The sequence below is a fragment of the Hipposideros armiger genome, unplaced genomic scaffold (assembly GCF_001890085.2).
Source record: "Hipposideros armiger isolate ML-2016 unplaced genomic scaffold, ASM189008v1 scaffold_290, whole genome shotgun sequence".
Lineage (NCBI taxonomy): Eukaryota > Metazoa > Chordata > Mammalia > Chiroptera > Hipposideridae > Hipposideros > Hipposideros armiger.
The window spans coordinates 1,797,399-1,816,862 of record NW_017731640.1 but is presented as its reverse complement, the minus strand read 5'-3'; the positions used below and the strand labels follow the sequence as shown (position 1 = coordinate 1,816,862).

The window sequence follows — 19,464 nt, the reverse complement described above, 5'->3', positions numbered from 1 at the left end:
GGCATTGAAATAGATGATATAAGTCTATTTAAAAGAAGACTCCTGAATAAAAACTGTATGTCATCACTAACAGTGATCAATATTATATCACTATTGGTATTGTATCTAATGTAATAGAACACGAAGTATAACATACCACTTATGATGTGTGTTAGTCCATTGAGTCTTGCGATATAACTTCCAGCTTCTTGGAAATATAAGGTCTAGGAGAACAAACTCGGACCTCTTGAGGAAGCAAACATTCAGTTCCAGAGGTGGGAAAATTTGTGCTTAAAGTGGCCTCATTTCTTCTATAAACCAATGTCTTTTAATATATTTTTTTTAGTGCTAGATTAAAAATACTTAGGGACATAACAACTAGATACAATGTGTGGCCCTGGATTTGATACTAACTTGGGAAAACCAGCTATTAAAAATATATATTGCAGTCAACAGAAAATTTGATTATAGCTAGGTATTAAATGAGAGGAAATTGACAGAAATGTTACCGATTTGGTAAAGACAGCTGTAAAAATATTGTTAGGTTGATAGAAAATTTGAATATGAACTAGGAATTAGAAGAGAGGAAAATTAATTGAAATAATAACAGGTGTTCATTGCATAAATTACTGTGTGATCTCATTTTGAAAAACTATGTCTCGATTTTCAAAGGATATGCATTAAGGTATCAACATTGCTAGTGGGAATGTGATCTTTTTATTTTTGTTGTTGTTGTTGTTTTTTTTTAGCTGAGCCACCCTGCTACCTGTTGGCAGCTCAGCGGCTGCTCAGCTCGGGCTGGACTTGAACCACTGTTGCTCAGAGCTCAAACTCTTGAGCGAGCTCTTAACCAACTGAGCCACTCAGCCTGTTTTTATTTTTAATTGTAGCTTATCTGTGTTTTCTATTTTGCCCAAGGCATCTTACACTAATTGTTATAGAACTTTGTTTTAAAAATGTATGTTAATATTTACATATATAGTTGGGGTATACATTGACTGACCAAATCAAGAACATATGGTCATCAAAATATTAAAAGTGGTTTTGGTCATGGTGTCAGGAATTCAGGGCATTTTACTTTCTAATACTATATTATTTGAATACTTTTAAATGGGCGTGTATTATTATTATATAAGTGTATAAAGAGAAGAGGTGCAAAGCTGTTTTCCTGCAGGTATTCTGTCAGGCTATGACAATAGAGCACAAAGAGGACTGCAACAGGGTACAGCTTTTCTGCTTTTTCTCTGGTTGATTTGGATGCAATATCCACAGCAAAACCTTGGGAATGACTCATTCACCAGGAAAAGAGCATATGCTATTTGAATAAAGAAAGAAAAAGAGTAGGGAAGACGCTGTAGGATTATTTTATAAATTATCAAGACTTAAGTAGCACCTTTAATAATTATTTCCAACTACATAGTACATTTATTTAGGACAGGGACCTTAAGCTTCATTATATTGCCGTTCTCTGTATATCACTTTGAATGATGTTTAAATAAAACCCCAGCCGCAGTTTCGAGTAACACTCGGAAATAACCTTGTTCATTTCTGTCCTGTTCTGTGTGTCTCAATCTCAAGGCAGCTGTGTTGTAGGCAGTGGCTCTTGAACTTGGGAATCAGAAGTTTTACCTCTAGACTGAATTCTGTAACTTAGGCTGGACTCCTTTATAAAACAAGAAAAATCGTATCATTACGCTTGTGGTAAAGACAAATGAGATAGGCGGGACCCATCACAATCCCTGGCACATTGTGAGCCCTCAATAAAGGCCAGGTGAGTTGAGTTAACAGTGTTAAGTGCTGCTTTTGTAAAGCACTAAACGTGAAAGGGGAGCAGAGAATTCCTTGCTATAGCACCAGTACCCCCTCTTAGGCTCAACAGGTGCTATTTAACCTGCTTCCCCCTGAAGTACTGCTGTAGGTCTCTGAGGCAGTCACACAGCCACCCTCTGAACTCTAGCTCCGTACAACTCCCAGTGCAGATTCTGCGCAGGCGCAGACTCCTAAGGTGGGCTGAAAGCTCCGATGGGGCTTCGAGGAGAGGAAGTACGCTCTCGCTGCCTATTGTTGGGCCAATGGGACGGCGCGGCTTAGCCGCGAGCCTATGAGACGGGGCAGGAGGCGGGCGGAGGGCGGAAGGAGCCGCTGTCACGTGAACAGGGGGCGGGGAAGACGGGGGGCAGGGCGGCTGGGGAGGCCCAGGCGGCGGAGCCTCCGGGACTGCGAACGGCGGGCGGCGGAGGAGGAGACGGCGGGTCGGGTAGGGCCGCGCTTCCCCTGCTCCTCCTCCCACCTCCCTTCCACCAAGCTCGGGGGGAAATCCTCTGACGGCCCCGGCGGGGAGCCAAGCTCTGTTCTCATCCACGGGGCTGGGCCGGAGAGACTGCGCTCAGCTCCCTTGATGAGCAGGGTTCTGAGGGGAGCTGTGATTGGGGGGAGGGGGAAGCTACGGCTGAGGGGAGAGGGCGCATGCGCAGGTGGGAAAGCTCCTGGGGCCCCTGCCCAAACCGGTTCCCCCTGTCTGGGTGTCTGTTTCCCGAGTCCTGCACTTGAGGCGGTCCCTATTCCCGCCCCCCCTCCCTCCCGCAAGCAAAGCCGGTTTGTCTTTTGACTTTCATGTTTTGGGCCAGGTCCTATTTGGGAATCTGGCTGCTCCCTCCGCCTCAGTTTCTCCCCATTGCCCGCTGGGCCTGCATCTGATTAGGCTGGCTTCGGCCTCGGGCTGCCTTGCTGAGCTGCGCCTAATTTGGAAGACTTGTTTTCTTTTAGCTCGGCGGTCTGGTGTTGGCTTTACCATCTCATTTTCCCCACCTGCAGTTAAAGTGTCCCCGGAATCCCTCTCTCCCTATCTACTTTAAATACCTGCTTCCAGTACGTCTTTGCTGTGCCTTGATTCTCAGCTGCCTTCAGGGTTTGGGTATTGAGCTAGAGGATAACCCGACTTCCAGGAGTTCGCTGTCCATTGCCTGGTAGTACTTCGGTCGGTAGCATTCATACTTACCACCTGCACCTGCTTTTACAGGCGTCTCCATACTAGGGTTGCTCGGGGATTCCTTTAATTTGTCTTGGAAGCAAATGTCTTAGGACAGTGCTTTAAGAGATCAGGTGTCTGGTGCTCACACTACTAGTTCTCCGTTGGTTTAAAATTCTGTCCCATTTTGAATGTGAGATCTGTTAGCTTTCGTCATTTTTATCAATGGAAAAAACTGTCAGGGACAGGATTTCACAATTCGTTTGATATTTCATTTCAATAAACACCTGTATTCACATATGTGTAACTGGAGTAGTTAAGTCCTGAGCGCGCGCTCGTGGTGTGTGTGTGTGTTCGTTCGTTCCCAGCTGCTTTGTTTATTTAGGAAGTAAAAAACAATGGAGGGTGAATTGAACTGTGTCACATTAAACTCATGTTTGAAAAGTGGTTGAAAAAGAGCTTAAGTGCCACGGAAGTGCACATTTTTTTTTAAACAAAGGACCTGTTGGCCTTAATTCAAATGATACACACACACACACACACACACACACACACACACACATATGAGGCTTTTAAGTAGGTTTTACTAAAACTGCAAATGAAATAAGGAGTTTTTTATGATCTTTGTTTGTAGACCTAAGTTTGCATTAATAAAATTTGAGCCCAAGATTGATTTGTATTTATTGGTAACATTTAAAATTCACATGTAGCCTTAATACAAATTATTAACTCAAATTCATAATTAAAATAGAAATGTTGCTATGTTTGGTACACTTCTTTTTTTGTTGTTTTAGTTTTATAACTTAATTTACTGTTAATTAACTTATTGGCATTTAGATATATATTTTATCTGGGTAGGTAACCTATCAACTATATGCATTTTGGCATTTTGGGCATAGTGTTCTATTAATATTAGCCGTTTACAGGTGTTTAATCTGGATCAAATGGTAATTTAGTGAGACTGTAAAAGTGAAGATACCTGTTACTATCTTTTCTGCTGCATATTGAAAGAAGTGTATTGCACATTATCTACACGAGGGGTACATGATTTTCCACAAATACATCTCAGCTTTACAGATCAGATTCTGTAAAGAAGTTATTGTCTCTTGTGTATATTTCGAGCTAAACTACAGCCTAGATTCTTTTAAAGAAGTCATTGTCTTTTATTGAACGTGTTTCCAGCTAAAATGAAGCCTACTTTGAAGGTCTCATCATTTCACAATAATTGTTTGAACAAGTGACCTTTGAGTACAGGCTTCAGAAAATAATTCTTTTAAACCAGTGCTACTGTTGAGTGGCTTTATAGACAATGGTATGCTGGGGTTCTGACATAGGCTACCCATAATGTTATCTTTGTAGTTTTCAATAAAATTAGATATCATTAGTCTTGTCAAGCATGTGGAATAAATGAATATAAAACTCTTAAATAATCTTCCCTGGAGATAGAACTCAAATATTAAAGAAGTGCCAACTTAACGAATATACATAAAACAGTTGGGCATGACATGTGGGTGTTTTGTATGTAGCCGCCTCATTTTATTGGTTTTCTGTAGTTAGATCCCAAAGAAAGACAATCCAAGGCTAAGGACTCAGTGTCCACTGGTATACATGAAAAAACACCATATAAACTTAACAGCTGTTTTATTTGTGCAATAATCTGGTTACCTTGTTCCGTCCCTCCCTTCCCCCAATTTTCTGATGGTCCTGAGATCATCATTCTTTAAAAAACTTGTAAGTCAAAACAATGCTAGGTAGACATTTAAACTTACATTGTAACCACTCTTGTTGACTCAACAGCCTTGTTTCTCTTCCTGTGCAAAGACTATCTGACCAAATATGGCAGTTTGCAAGTCATGAACACTTTATAGAATTTAGCCTGGAAGTTTTTCTCTTTTCAAAGCAACCGTAATACTCTGACGTAGCCATCGGTGAGAATTTTTTGAAGATTTTTTCTATCATAGTAGAGCTCTATAAGGCCTAACTTTCCCCTGTCCATTTTTCCATGGATCATTAAATAGTAAAAATAAAACTTGTTTTTAAGTTCATGCGTGACATTAAACAGTATATATTAGGTTGGCTTTTAAAACATGAGAACTATATCGTCTTAATTGTATGGTTATGATGCTAAATTTGGAGGTTTGCACCTCTCTAAGAGTTAATGTATGGCTATGTATCACCAGTTAACGTTGCATCAGCTTTTATGAGTCACTACTCCTTGGGATCTATTAATCTTTGCAGCAATAAATTTTTCTCCATACCAAAATCTGGCATTTCTTGAGCTACATTAGCAAGTTAGTTCCTGTGGTAACTTTAACAAATGCTATTTCTTAAAGCGTAACAACAATTTGACTATTTTTTAAATTTATTTTTCCCGTTTTATATTATTTATACATTTTGGTAATTATAACCATCAAGCAATGGTTATAATCTTGTTTTCCATTTTCTGAGGGTAGGAAAAAGTGGATATACAGAATCTTTCTTTGGGAACATGTTTTAAATATCATTAAGGGTATTAAGAGACATCATTCAAGGCTAAATTGGATTAAATGTTGGGCATTTGTATAATACTATTGTATGGAAGATCCGTGAGTTAATCATTTTAATATTTTTACTGTAGACCAATAAACTCTCATATGCCCTTGAAGTATGCTGATAAACAGATCCTGGCAATGTAAGAGTAGGAACATGTCACATAAATCCCTTTTGCTGGGACACACTATTTTCTTTGAGTAGACCTCTGATATATCTGCAGAAGAGAAATGGTTATATCTTTATTGTACTTACCTGTTCAATTCTCTATCATCTGAAGGAAAATCTGATTTCTAAAATCATTCCCTAGCAGAAAGTCGAGTTTTTTAGATTTTTGCTTTTGATTGTAATGAAAGATCTTTTCAGATAGGTTTAAAACACTTGTGGAACTTAATTATTCGTGAATTTTGAAAATCTTACACAGTGCCTATTCCAGTGCTGTGAATGAAGGTGCTCAGAAAATGTTTATTGATTGACCACACTTATCAAATGTCTCACCATCCTTGTGTAACTATGGACCAGGGCCTTCTTATGTCAGAAGGTGCGAAAACGTATGAGTCTTCTGCCAGGCATTCGTGGTTTGCTTGTACATATTCCCCTGAAAATCAAACCGAGGTCACAGAAAAGAGAAACCAATTTACTGCATTTACCTTAGGCTTTGGTTATCTATTGAAGGATTTGCTTACTTGGCATTAAATTCACACATAGTTTAAAAAGAAATGAATAATTTAATTGTTTCAGATGTAAGTGTAGAAAGGTTGATATTTTAAATAGAATAGTTTTATTTTCTTCACAGTGGATGAGAAGGAACAAATTAGGAACTAATTTCCTAAAAGGAGGAAAAGTTTTTGTATGGTCCTGCATTGCTCAAAAATTCTCATTTTTTATATTTATAAAACACTAATGTAAACTACTCTTTAAAACTCCGTTCCAGAAAAAGACAAGGCTACCTTTTTTTTTTTTTAATCTATATTAGTAAGGTCAGAAATATAATCTGACCTTGTGAATGAGTAGTATAATACTTTAATATTTAAGTTAACTTGCCCTGTGGAGATAGATATCTATTGTAGAAATGGCATCCAAATAATTTAAATATTTAGTTTCAGAGCTACTGTGTTGAAGTGAAGCATACCTCGAGTTCTGGAAAAATATTAAACTACTGTTTCCTGAAATATCCACAGGACCGTGGGGAAACCACTTATATGGTTTATTTTCTCAGGTGTCAGCAGTATTACACTTAATCAACACAGCATTAAATGAGTTGTTTTAGCCTCATTTCATCCCCTCTTCTTTCATCTTGTACCTTTAATTAGTGGTATCATGATACAGAGGGGAGAGTATAAGCTTCAGAATCAGAAAGATGCAGATATCCCAAGTCTTGCACTTACTGAATATGAATATGTGACTGAAGGTAAGTTACTTAATGACACTGAGACTCAGTTTCTTCATTTGTAAAAATGGAACTAATTATGCTTACGTTATGGATTAGGAGTGGAAAGCAAAGCACCAGGCATTCCCCCCTCACCCCCCATTCCTGGATACTCATTCACAGAAGAATTGAAAAGGCTCAGTCCTCTCATTGTACACGAGAAAACTTAAGCTACAACATCATCCATATCATATCAAAAAGGACCAAGAAGTTCAACTCCCTGTTTTTTTTTATATTGTACCAAACTGCTGACTTTAAAAAAATCTTAAGCTTGATTACTCATGAGAAAATAACTGAAAACATTGGCTGTCTTCTTTAGGAACGTCACTGCATTGATTTTTGTGAGTTTTATCCTAAACATCTTACTAAGTTACAGTATTTAAAAACTTTTATTGATCAATGAATGGATAAACAAAATGTATATACATACAATGAATGTTGTTCAGCCTTAAAAAGAAAGGAAATTCTGATACATGCAACAACAGATGAACTTTGAAGACCTTATGCTAAGTGACATAAGCCAGCCACCAAAGGACAAATATTGGTATGATTCCACTACGCATTTGAAGTAGTACTCAGATCCATAGAGACAGAAAGTAGAATGGTGGTTGTCTGGGAGAATGGGAGTTATTGTTTAATGGGTGCAGAGTTTCAGCTGAAGAAGATGAAAAAGAGATGAAAGTTGGGGGTGGTTCCACAACACTGAATGTAGTTAGTGTCACAGATTGTATATTTAAAAATGGCTAAATTGATGATGTTTATGTTATGTAGATTTAACCAAATTTGAGGAGATTAAAACTTTAAAAATTTTTTTTAAAATTAAAAAACTTTAATCTTAGAACTTTCTATATTCCTATAATTAAAGTATCTTTTTTAGTTCATCTGGAATTGAACTAAAGGAATCACTTCATATTTGAAAGAAGTAAATTGTCATAGGCATTGTAGGTTAAAACTTGCCCGAGATTGACTTTTAGATAAGTGGGTTTTTCTTTGCTTTAAATGCTGTAGGTAGGGCCAAGATGAGTAACTTTTGCTTTCTTTTGCTTTTTTCTTAAAGCTAAGTTGAAATTATTCAAAAGGTTTAAATGAATATGGTTCTTTTAGCTCACTAAAATAATTCAAAGAAACAGCCCCCAAATTCAGAGTTAAACTTGAACAAAGACACTTCTATTGTTTAGCAATTAATAGTGGTGGAAAGGAATTTATTTTTATAAAGAAGGAATGATTTTCCATTGAGTTTGTTAGATTTGTTCCACCCTTCCTAGAGATAGGCTGTGAGAAATTCATGTGAAAACCAATGCAGGGAAACAAACTTCAGAGCCAGGAAAAAAAAAAAAGTCGAGATTAATATAGTGTAATTAAAAAAAAATTCTGTAACTTCTTCGTACGGATGCTGCTTGATTAATTTTAAAGGGCTACAAACCCACAGGAATTGGCCTGCTACGGCATCTTTGAAATTTGATTTTTTTGTTACTTCCTGTCTTGTTCTTTTTCTGAACAAAGAGTAATCTTGTTAAATCTGTGTTTTAGAAGGATAGAACTGGGAGTAGTAGCATGGAGGAAGGATTGGGGAGAGAATGGAGATAGGAACACCAAGGAGGAGAAATAAGTTTCAGAAAAGGGCATAGGTATCTAGATACCTGGGTTTGGATCAAGTTCCACAATTTTCTCTGTGAACTTAAGCAAGTTATTGAACCAGTCTAGCCTCAGTTTGTCCGTCATATGAAGTTAATGCCTATCTGGGAAAGTTAGGGTATAAGATTAGTAATAATGCATGTAAAAGCCACTTAGTACCATGTTGGGTATAAAATCGGAACTCAGGAACTAGTTAAGTGTTACTGTCTCTTTAATTTTAGCAAGATGATTTAAGTATCTCTCTTGATTCCCTAAAACTGTACTCATTTGCTCCCCGATTAAGCACAACACAAATGATGGGGATTGGGAGGGAAGTGATAAGAATATTTTGGTCTAAAGGGAATCCAAGGTATGTTTTGTGACCCAGGGTTTAACTGATTTTGGCTGTGACAGTTGGGAACTTGAAGAAGAGTCAGTCAGGCACACTCAAGGGTGGTTCTTTTTCAGTCTCATCATGCATATGTATCTACATTCCCAATCACATGCACGTTGTATAGCACCTCTGTCATTTGTCCTCATATTACCTAGACCCTGTCAGTTAAACACTGATGAAAGAGTTTTATTCAACCAATCAAATATATTGAGTTCTGCCAATAGGCAAGGATGTGAAGATAGTATGAATAAAATCTAAGATCCCTGTCCACAAGTAGTTCAGAGGGATTGTGTGTGCTCATTGTATTCCTAGCATTTACCATTGGTGGTTTATCCTTAGCAATTGTTTCCGGAATGAATGATCAACCAATACAGTGCAGTGTAACATTTTACTGTGGGATTAATGCTATGATTCTGTGATAGAATTAAAAAGCAAAGCAAACAAAAAGCCTTAGGAACCCTGGAGGGAAATAATGAATATTGCAGACTGAATATTTGATTATCACCAGATTCCTGGTGGGGGAGAAGGACTAACTGGGGCGATGAAGACATTCCAAGCTTAGCAAACAGCATGAGCAGAGGCTTCAAAAAACAAAAAAATGCATGACATATTTAGTAAGTTGTCAGTGTTGTTTGATAGGAGATAAGACTAGAATGATAGGTAGATTGACTCCAGATTTTGAAAAACTAATGATATAAGGAGTTTGGATTTTTTTCTGTTTTCAGTGAGGAGCAATCTGGTTTTGAGGAAGGGCTGGGATATATGATCAGGTCTGAATTTTAGAAATTAACTATGAGGCCTTGATAACCAAAGACTAGAGAGAGTCTAGAAAGACACTGGAGTATTCACAAGTCAGTGACATGAATGACAGTGGAAAAGGAGTAGATTTGGGGTATGTGTTTTGCAACTAAAATCCATGAGAACTCCAACGGAGAATGAGAAAAGAAGTCAAGGATTTTTTGGACATTTCTGTCTTGGATCAGTAGTTGTTAACCAGGAGGAAACCTACAAGGAAGAACATGCTTGTGTGACAAATGGGGGTCTGCTTTGGACATGTGGAATTGACTTTGAGATAGCTGTGGGACACAAATAGCAGAGCCCTCCTATGTATTTTTTTTTTAAGATTTTTATTGGGGAATTGGGAGATGGGAACAGCGCTGGGGAATTGGGGAAGGGGAACAGACAAGTTGCTGTCCTTTTGTTCTTCAGTCTAGTTGTGGAGGACATTGCTTCACTGGCCCAAGTTGGCACCATCATTGCGCTCTTCCCGGGCGAGGCAGATCAGTTGCCGGCTTCTGGACGGCCGCTCACGCTGGCTGCTGGCTACACACGGTAGCCCATGGCAACCCACTGCCACAGGGACTGCAGCCTATGCCGTCGCCAGCAACTCACGGCAGCCCAGCTCCAGGTTGAGCTGTTGTTCAGCATCTTAGCTGTAGAGGGCAGTGTCACTGGCCCTCATATGTGGGATCCAGACCGGGGCCCTCTGGCGTCCCAAACCAGCTCCCAACCATTGCGCCACTTGGTCGGCCCCTCCTATGTATTTTTATAACACCCTTTGCATGCCTCTGTTTTACTGAGAACTATATTGTAATCACTTGTTTACATTTTTTGTTTTTACTCTATTACTGTAAGCATATCAAAGGTAAAGAGAAGTTATAAACACATGAGGTAATGAGATAGCCAGGGGGAAATGTGGGAAAAAAAGAGGGACCGGGATGGAGTATAAAGAATGGGCAGAAGAAAAGGAACCTATATGGCAGCTGAGAAAAGGTAGTCAAAGGTAGAAAATGGAAGCAAAAAGATAAGAATTTCAGAATAAGAAAATGGTCAGCATTTGCATTTATTTCAGCTGATAGAGGAAGTAAGATGAGAACTGAAAAGAATTCTTTGGGTTTTGAAATTGTGTTGCTGATTTTTAGAAGAAAGGGTTCAGTGATTGTTGGTGAGAAGCAGGGGAACCAGATTTTTGGGAGGGACACTAGTGAGAGTGGGGAGTCCCATCGAAGTGGTAGAGGTGGAGGCAGTTAATACTCCTTCAGGAAGTAAGAGTTTCAAGGAAACGGAGATGAACCAGAACCCTGGACTAGAGGCTGGAGTAGCACATTTTGTTTGTCTCGAGCACATCAAGTTCAGTTACAAGTATCATTCACACCTCTTTTATCAAGTTAGGTAGGTCGCTTATTGGGAGGTGATTTTTACCTCTCCTAATTGCACATTAGCAAATCATGCCACTGAAACTTCACTGTTTATGTTACTGCTCTGAATGATGTTAGTAACTAGAAACAATACAAATATCCAATAGTACTCTGTACATAAAAAAATAGTTCAAATTTTAAAAAAGTAAACACTGGTTCTCCAGGAGTCAACTGCTTTCAAAGGACTGTAAGAAGAGCCTTTATCATAGGTCTTTTCCATTTCACTCTCAATTATCTGGGTCTGTCATATTTTAGGGGAGTTGAGAATGAACATGAGTCTTCATTTGGCAAGATTGAGGTGCATTATTTGCTGAGATAGTTGCAGAAGTGCATAGTTGAGCATAAAATTGTCACTTATGGCACAGAGCAGTAAATTAGGGCAAAAGTTTATAAAGAGCTTTGATATCATGAGACTAATTTTTAATCATAAAATCCTTTTAGTGATCTTTTATGTGTCAACAAGGATAAAAGTAACAAAAGGATAGAAGTAGTGAAAAATATAACATTGAACTTTGGGTTTAATGCAGGAGGCTGCATAATTAAATAAAATTAACTATCATTTAAAGTGACTTATTAAAGGAGGTATAGAGAAGCAAACATCCCTGAATTTGCACTTGCCAACCTGGTGATTGGACATGTTATAAGGGTCTAGGTTCATCATTTGTATAAAAGAAGGAAACAAACGTAGGTACCTCCAAATAGCAGCGTGTTTATGTGTATATTATCTTAATTAAAATGGGATAAAAATCCTTACTCTGCTACGTTACAGAGTTGTAGGATGATAAAAATGAGATAAAGAATGGGTACGTTGTAGTAATTTGTAAAATATTATACAAAGATACATTTTTATTCAAAGTATTCCTTTGCATTTATTTAGCTATAAACAAATTAGAATGTGGAATTAGGAAAGCTGTATATTTTTGCCCTACTATTGTGTTTCCTAAATCAAATTACTAAATCAATTGGTACTTGTTAATTCTTTTAATATTGGAATGTAGTTTTTGAAAAACCTGTAAATATTTGGGCTTATAATGTCCTATGTGTATTGGTAAATGAGATATATATCTATATCTATTTCTATAGCTATATTCCTTAGTAATTTGTATAATGGCTCTATGTGGAGATAGTTCACCATTTTCACTTACGGAAACAAGCTCAGTGTGACCAACCTTACATTATTAATTAGTAAGTAATAGAACCAGTATTCTAACTTGGGTTTTCCCTAACTTTTGTGTGCTTTACCATCACAAATATGACTTCTCATTGTCAGTCTATAAAAGATGGTCTTACCTTTTTATTGGGTGACTCTTTTATCATCTTTATTTGCCATTTATCCTAGTTCTTTTTTTTTTTTTTTTTTTTTTTAGCTGAGCCACCCTGCTACCTGTTGGCAGCTCAGCTCGGGCCGGGACTTGAACCGCTGTTGCTCAGAGCTCGCACTCTTGAGCGAGCTCTTAACCAACTGAGCCACTCAGTCGGCCCTCTATTTCTTTATCAAATATTTGAACACCTACTATGTGCCGGGCATTGTTCCAGGTGCTAAGGAAATATCAGTTACTGAAACAGACAAAAATCCCTGTCCTCATGGATCGTAGGTTCTAGCTTACATGATACTTAAAAACAAATGATTAAAATGTAAAGTGTGTCAAAAGGTGATAGGTGGCATAGAAAAAGGTAAGAAGATGGATGGCAGTTTAGGGTGTTTGGGGAGGGAGTTTGTACTTTGTTGTCCATGAGAAATTAAAATTACAGTCTGAAGGATGAAGAATTAAGAGTAGGGGGCTTCTTGTGGAAACTGATGTAAGTAGGGATTAAAAACAAAATTAGACTTCATGGTCTCAAGACAGAGGTTGTGAATACTCTAGAATTTTGCCAGGAGTACATCAAGTTCTGGGCACCTTTTTATTGTTTAGGCCATGGAAGAGGTGGTCTTACCCAGGGCCCTTGGTGCTCATGGAGTCACTTCTACCCTTTGAGGCCAGAGAAGGGGAGTCTTATTGTATAACTGTTCCTGTACTGCTTAGTGTTTTCATAAACCTCATTCCCACTGAGTGATTCAGTTACTTTCAGGTGCCAAAACAAACAGTGAAGTATCTTATAAAGTATATTTTCCTATCACCTCCTCAAAGAAAATAGGTTGAACTTTGAGCCTGCCAAATCCTCTCAGTTCCATATTATAAATACCAAACTATATTATTTTTGAGTCTAGAGTATTATAGAAAATTCTCAGTGTCTCTAAGATTATAGCTTTAGAACACTTTTCCAGGCCCTGTGCTTTCGTACTATGTCACATTTTTAAAAATGGAAAAAAGGCTGGTTAAGCACAAAAACCTTCCCTAAAGTACAAGTTCTAGAAAAGATAAAGACTCCTTTAACCAATAGTGCATGTTTTGGGAAAGGACCCCAATTTGTGGCATTGGAAAGGCAACACAATCGGATGGAAAGAGCATAGCCTCTGGAATCATGGATAACTGGATTCAGTGTTTGGCTTTGCCTCTAACCAGTTACATTTCAACCATTACCTTGAACAAGTTACATCACCTCTCTAAGACTCAGTTTCCTCATCTGTGAAATAGATACACAATGATTAAATTAGGATATACCAGTACATTGTAATACAATGTAATAGGTATTATAAAAATTGTAAAATGTTTTGGGAACAGAAATAAGGCAAGTAATTCATTTGGCTCTGGGGTAAAAATGGGCAGGCTACTAGGACAGGGAGGGTTAGATCATGAATGATGAGTTGGAGTTGATGGAGTCCAGAAGCAAAGAAAACACTTTAGGAAAAGGATACTATGAGTGCAAATACCTGAAGGTATTAAAGTACAGATGCTCCTCCACTTATGATGGGTTTAGGTCTCAATAAACCCATCATAAGTTAAAATACCTTAAGTTGAAAATACATTTAATGCACCTAACCGACTAAACATCATAGCTTAACCCAGACTACCTTAAATGTGCTCGGACACTTAGTACATTAGCCTACAGCTGGGCAAAATCATCTAACATGGAGTCTATTTTATAATAAAATGTTGAGCATCTCATAATTTATTATGCGTATCACTTTTGCACCATCATAAAGTCAAAAAATCTTTTAAGTCAAACCATCATAATTCAGGGACTGTCTGTATGTATTCTTAGCCAGAACATTACCTCCTCTAATATATTTAACTCTCCATGTCTAAGCCGTTTTGTCTAAGCCCAACCTGTTCCCAGAGTTTTCTTTACCCTAAATCAGTACCTATTCCTGTTAAGTTTTCCTCTGTTCTCAACTAAACTATGAACTCCTTTTGGGCAAGAATCTAATTTCTCTCCTTTACCATAGTCCGTTCTTTATACACTAGACAGTAAGTATTCATTAAATGGATGAAGCAAAACTACATTAAAAAAAAAAGTTTTCAGAAGTACATTTTGAAGCATCTTAAATGCCACACTGAATTTAGATTTCGTCCTATGAAAAAGAGAGTTGTGATAGCCATCAAGCAAGGGAATTAGTTTAAATAGAAAGCAGCAAAGAGTTCAGGATTAGAGCTTCAGTTATACCTAGTCAAATGACCTCCAGTTGGAGTTGCCATTTCCTTATTTGTTTAACATTATTGATGATTTCTAAGTTTGCTTCCAGCTACAATTCAGGGATAGTGTGATTCCTGCTGCCAGGTGGTTATCTAGATGTGAGCCTTTGAGAGGAAAATAGTGCTTGGCATATGGTGTATGCTCAATAAATATATGTTCAATTAAAAACCCAAAGCATAAATCAGGACTTCTTAATTGGAGAGATTAAACAGACTCTCAGAACTTTTACTTCTTTGAGGTACAAAATAAGCATAGAGCTAAAGCTACTTTTGTTAATTTGTTAAAGCTTGCTAACATTGTATTGTTTTGTTGCTGTTTCGGCAACCAGATGGGAACATTGCCAGGAAGCATGCAGAACTAGGTTTTTAAATGGTAGATGAGTTTGAATTTTATTCCAGGAGTCAATAAATAATTCAATGGCTTTTCAAAAGTGACACATTTTTTTACTTGCTGGGAATTATTGGCTTGAAATTCTTTTTATTGGTAATGTTCATATTGAGTTCTAAGAAAATGTGGGATGGGAAGATTGAGTTTTTAATGGACTTCCGATTTCCTGCTATGTAAGGTATTTCCCAGCTCTAGAATTTATGATTGCCCTGTCTTGAATTTATTTCTTTTGGGTGTCAATGTGAAATTTTGTTTCTTAAAAACGTAAGTTAGTATTTAAATATAAGTATCCATAATGTTAGGAAAACTTTAGTTATTGTTTTAAGTGCTTGCTGTATCATTTATGTGTACAGTTTTACAAATTAAAGACTAGAAAACAAGTTTAGTACTTAAATTTTTAAAGGCTAAGAATAGATTTGCAACATATGCCAAATAAATTACTGTAGGTAGGCAGAGTTATTCTCAAGGGAATATGTCTTTATTTATTTATTTATTTATTTATTTATTTATTTATTTATTTAATTCTGAAATATCTTGGCCCTGAATAGCACCAAATTTCCTTATTATTTGGAATAAAAAAACTAAAGTGTAAGAGGTAAAAGTCTTCGGAACATATTTTGGAAGTTTTTTTGTTTTTGTTTTTTTAAGCTTTTCATATGTATTTTGTAAGAATTAGAGCATAATTATCTGGCAGACATTCTATATGAGTATCTTTATGGTTTTTGTTTTTCAGGCATTTTTAAAATATTTAATCATTCATGAGTTGATCCTCATTCTTGAGTCATGGATGACAAGGCTTCTGTTGGAAAAATCAGTGTCTCCTCAGACTCAGTATCCACTCTTAATAGTGAAGATTTTGTCTTGGTTTCCAGGCAAGGAGATGAGACACCATCTACAAATAATGGAAGTGACGACGAGAAAACAGGACTCAAGGTAAAAACTCCATAACCTAAATTTCTTTTGCTTAGCTTTGCTAAGCCCATTGCAAAACTCGGCCTTAGTAGAAAGGTATATGGAGTGCAAGTGAGAACATGGAAATAACATCCTTTCTTTTTTTAATGCTGAAGAGTTTTATTTGCAGTTAGTGATAGTGACAAATGTATATTTGATTAAGGATTTTGAATTTGATTGCTTCTAAACTTCTAATACCCCTCTCAAAACTAATGGTCATAGTAGAAACATCACTTGAGGATTGTTTTCACTTTCCCATTGAATTAGAGGTGATTGTTTCTTTTGGTGTTTGTAGCGTTAGGGCAATGGCAGGTCAGCAGTGCTATTTATAAAAATGAGTTTTAGGATTATTGAAACGGAAATTTAAATTCCAGGCTTTTGGCCACTTGTATTTGTTTATATTTTCTTAGCCAAACAGATAACTATTACTTCTTTTCCCATACTCTGTTATTCTGCTCTTTATGGATATAAATAAAAACAGTTTTTTTGTTAACATCATTTAAAATGTAAGTAGCTTTAAAAATATTTCAATTCCTGCTTACATCTTTTCATTCAACAAGTCTTTACTGAGTATTGTCTGTGTGCCAAGTACTATTGTAAATATTAGGGATACAGTCAGTGGTAAATAAGACAGGCATAGCCCCCTGCCTTCCTACAGTTTTTATTCTAATTGGGGGAAACAAACTCAAAGCACATAAGAAAACGGATATAAGTAAATTTAGGTGCTGTAAAGAAAATCAAAGTGGGATATGTGGATAAAGAGTGAATGGCAGGTACTATTAGAGAATGTCTTAAAATATCATGTGAGCAGAGACCTCATTGAAATGGAGAAGAAGGCCATAAAGAATTATGGGAAAAGAACTTTCCATAGGGAACAGAAAATAAAAAGACCCTGAGGAGGATCACCCTTGTTAGGACAGAGATTAGAACAGAGTGAATAAAGTAAATAAAAAGTGGTAAAAGGATGAGATCCAATTACAGGTAGGGGCTGGATTACGTAGAACTTTGTAGAGCTTTAAAAATAGGAATTTGGACTTGGTTATAAATGTGAAAGGAATTTTTGGAGAGTTTTGAATGGGGACATGATCTAGTTTACAATTAAAAAGCTCACTGACTGAGAGACTCCCAGCATGGCAGTGTGAGTAGCTCTGTAGACCTGCTTCCCAACAAAGCTGGTGACAGCTATTAAAAAAAAAATCTAAAGTCTCTGGAAATGTTCTAAAGGACATACAGCAAATGAAGAAACATTTATTCAAGGAAATTTACTAAAATTTGGTAAAGAATCTGTGGTATTTGAACCAAGACTCCTCTATCCCAGCTGAGCAAGATAGTGACTCCATCCCAGATGGGTGTAGTCGGGAAGACAGCGGTTACCTGTGTGTCCCAGCTCCCAATTGGAGGACTAGCTTACAGGGAATAGCAAGACAACAGCATTCCTTACCCTGCCTCCAACTCCCTTTTGCTGGCCCTTAGTCTTGGGGGAGAGGCTCTGCTTTGGGTGCAGTGCTGCTGAGCATGCCAGGAGCCTGATTGTCTTCCCTGGCTCTTGTGCTTAAGACGGTGCTTCCACACCAGGAGAGGCAAGCCGAGAAGACCTGAGACTTCTGTCCCGTGTCCCATACCCACCAAGTGCTCAGCTTCTAAAGCTGGGGTGTCACTTTATCCATCCTTCCAGCTTTATAGCTAAGGCTCAGAGGTTTTGCCTGTAGTGAGAAGTGGGCCATAAAACAGCTCCTAATCTCTTCCCAAAGGAACTGACTTTATTTACGACAGAGTGCAGAGAAGTTCAAGCTTAAAGGTACTCTCAAAAACAGTGGAGATGGCGGTGGAAGGTAATTGGGAGGAGATTGGTAGATTGATTGGACTTACAGGTTTAACTGCTGGGAGAAGACTGCCTAGGATTAGAACAAAACAAGGGGTGACCGGTTAGCTCAGTTGGTTAGAGCATGGTGATGCTAATACCAAGGTTGCCGCATGGGCCACTGTGAGTTGTGCTCTCCCTACAAGAGTCAACTGTGCCATTGTAGCATGAAAGCAATGTGTAACCAATGACCATGGCTGTTCCCCAATTAAAAAAAACAAAACAAAAATTAAAACAAGCAAACAACAAAATAAACATTGACATCTGGAACTTTCCCTTCAAAGTAACCTCAATTTGATTGATATATTCTGTGGAGCAGTTTATATCTGAGTGCATTTGAAAACTGTAGAGCAATCAGTCATAATTACTGGAATCTAACATCTAGGTGTGGTCAGAGAAAGACAGAACACCCTGTCAGAACTACTCTCGTCCCAGAATGACTGTGGGCAAATCCAAATCTGAGGTCCCAGAGGAGTAACATCAGAGGCTTAGCAACATGGGAATTAGGGGAAAGGAATTAACTAAAACAAGCCAGCTAGTCACTGAACAAACAGGCAACCATAAAAAATACCAAGCCCCAGAGTGGGGAGACCGATGCCGAGAATTGATACAGTATATTATCTAAAATATCTAGTTTGCAACAAAAAAGTTGTGAGACATACAAAGAACATACATCATAAAAAGGCAGCAGATACTGCTTGTGATAGTGGCATGTTTTATATGCAAATTCTTCAAAGTAGCCATTAATATGTTCAAAGAACTGAAATAAATTATGCTTAAATAAAGTATGAAGACGGTATCAAATCAAATAGAGAATATCATTAACAAGATAGAAATTGTTAAAAATCTGAAGTAGAAAAGCACAATTGAAATGAAAAATTCACTAGAGTCTCAACAGTAAATTTCATCTGGCAAAAGAAATAATTAACAGGAGGTGATGTCATCAAAATGGTGGTACAGGAATTTTCTACCATTCTGCCCTCAAAGAATATCTATTTAGACAATCATTTATAGATGAGAGTACCTTTGTGGAAGTCCGGGAGTCCAGAATACTATTGGAGCAAAAAACATCCAAGATTGGACCATTGAAAACAATAAAAGGAACAGTTTTCACTTTACCTGTGTCACTCCTCCTTCAAGGTGGCACAGCTTGGTGCCAAGAGAGATTTACTCAGCTTGTGATTTCTCCCCTGGGGGAAAGTGAGAGTGTGTGAATGAGCACCTGGCTTCCCCAACTGTGTGAGACACTCACTGAAAAGCCCATTTCTTTTTCATCTCATCTATGATACTACTGAGTAGTGAAATGCATGACTTGGGGGCGGACAGTCTTACTGAGACAGCAGCAGCCAGGGCTGGGAATGGAACGTATCAAAGGGACATGGATCTTACTAATTGCTTTGGGGACTCTATCAGGGAGCTCACCCATGAGCCACTGGGGATGCCTTCCTGCTGGTCCCTGCAATTGGCCCAAGGGTACCTCCAAATTCCGTGCACCTCACCCAAACACACCCTCACCACCTGGCTGCCTCCCTGTGCATGCCCTTGAGGGCATGCTGAGTGTGAGCCTTTGCAGGTGGC

The 19,464-nt window shown here is 37.9% G+C and overlaps 1 protein-coding gene across 2 annotated transcripts in view; it reads left to right on the top strand.

Moving 5' to 3' along the window:
- The first annotated feature begins 2,151 nt into the window (after positions 1–2,151).
- The window catches only part of RABGAP1 (RAB GTPase activating protein 1), a 139,996-nt gene continuing 122,683 nt past the window's right edge, over positions 2,152–19,464 (top strand). Inside the window, exons 1-2 of one of the 2 annotated variants that reach the window (XM_019658789.1) lie at positions 2,152–2,236; positions 15,808–16,007. In XM_019658789.1, coding sequence (XP_019514334.1) covers positions 15,858–16,007 — 150 coding nt within the window. In that variant the 5' untranslated portion in view covers positions 2,152–2,236; positions 15,808–15,857. The remainder of the gene's footprint in view (positions 2,237–15,807; positions 16,008–19,464) is intronic. The other variant, XM_019658788.1, reaches the window with a different exon arrangement.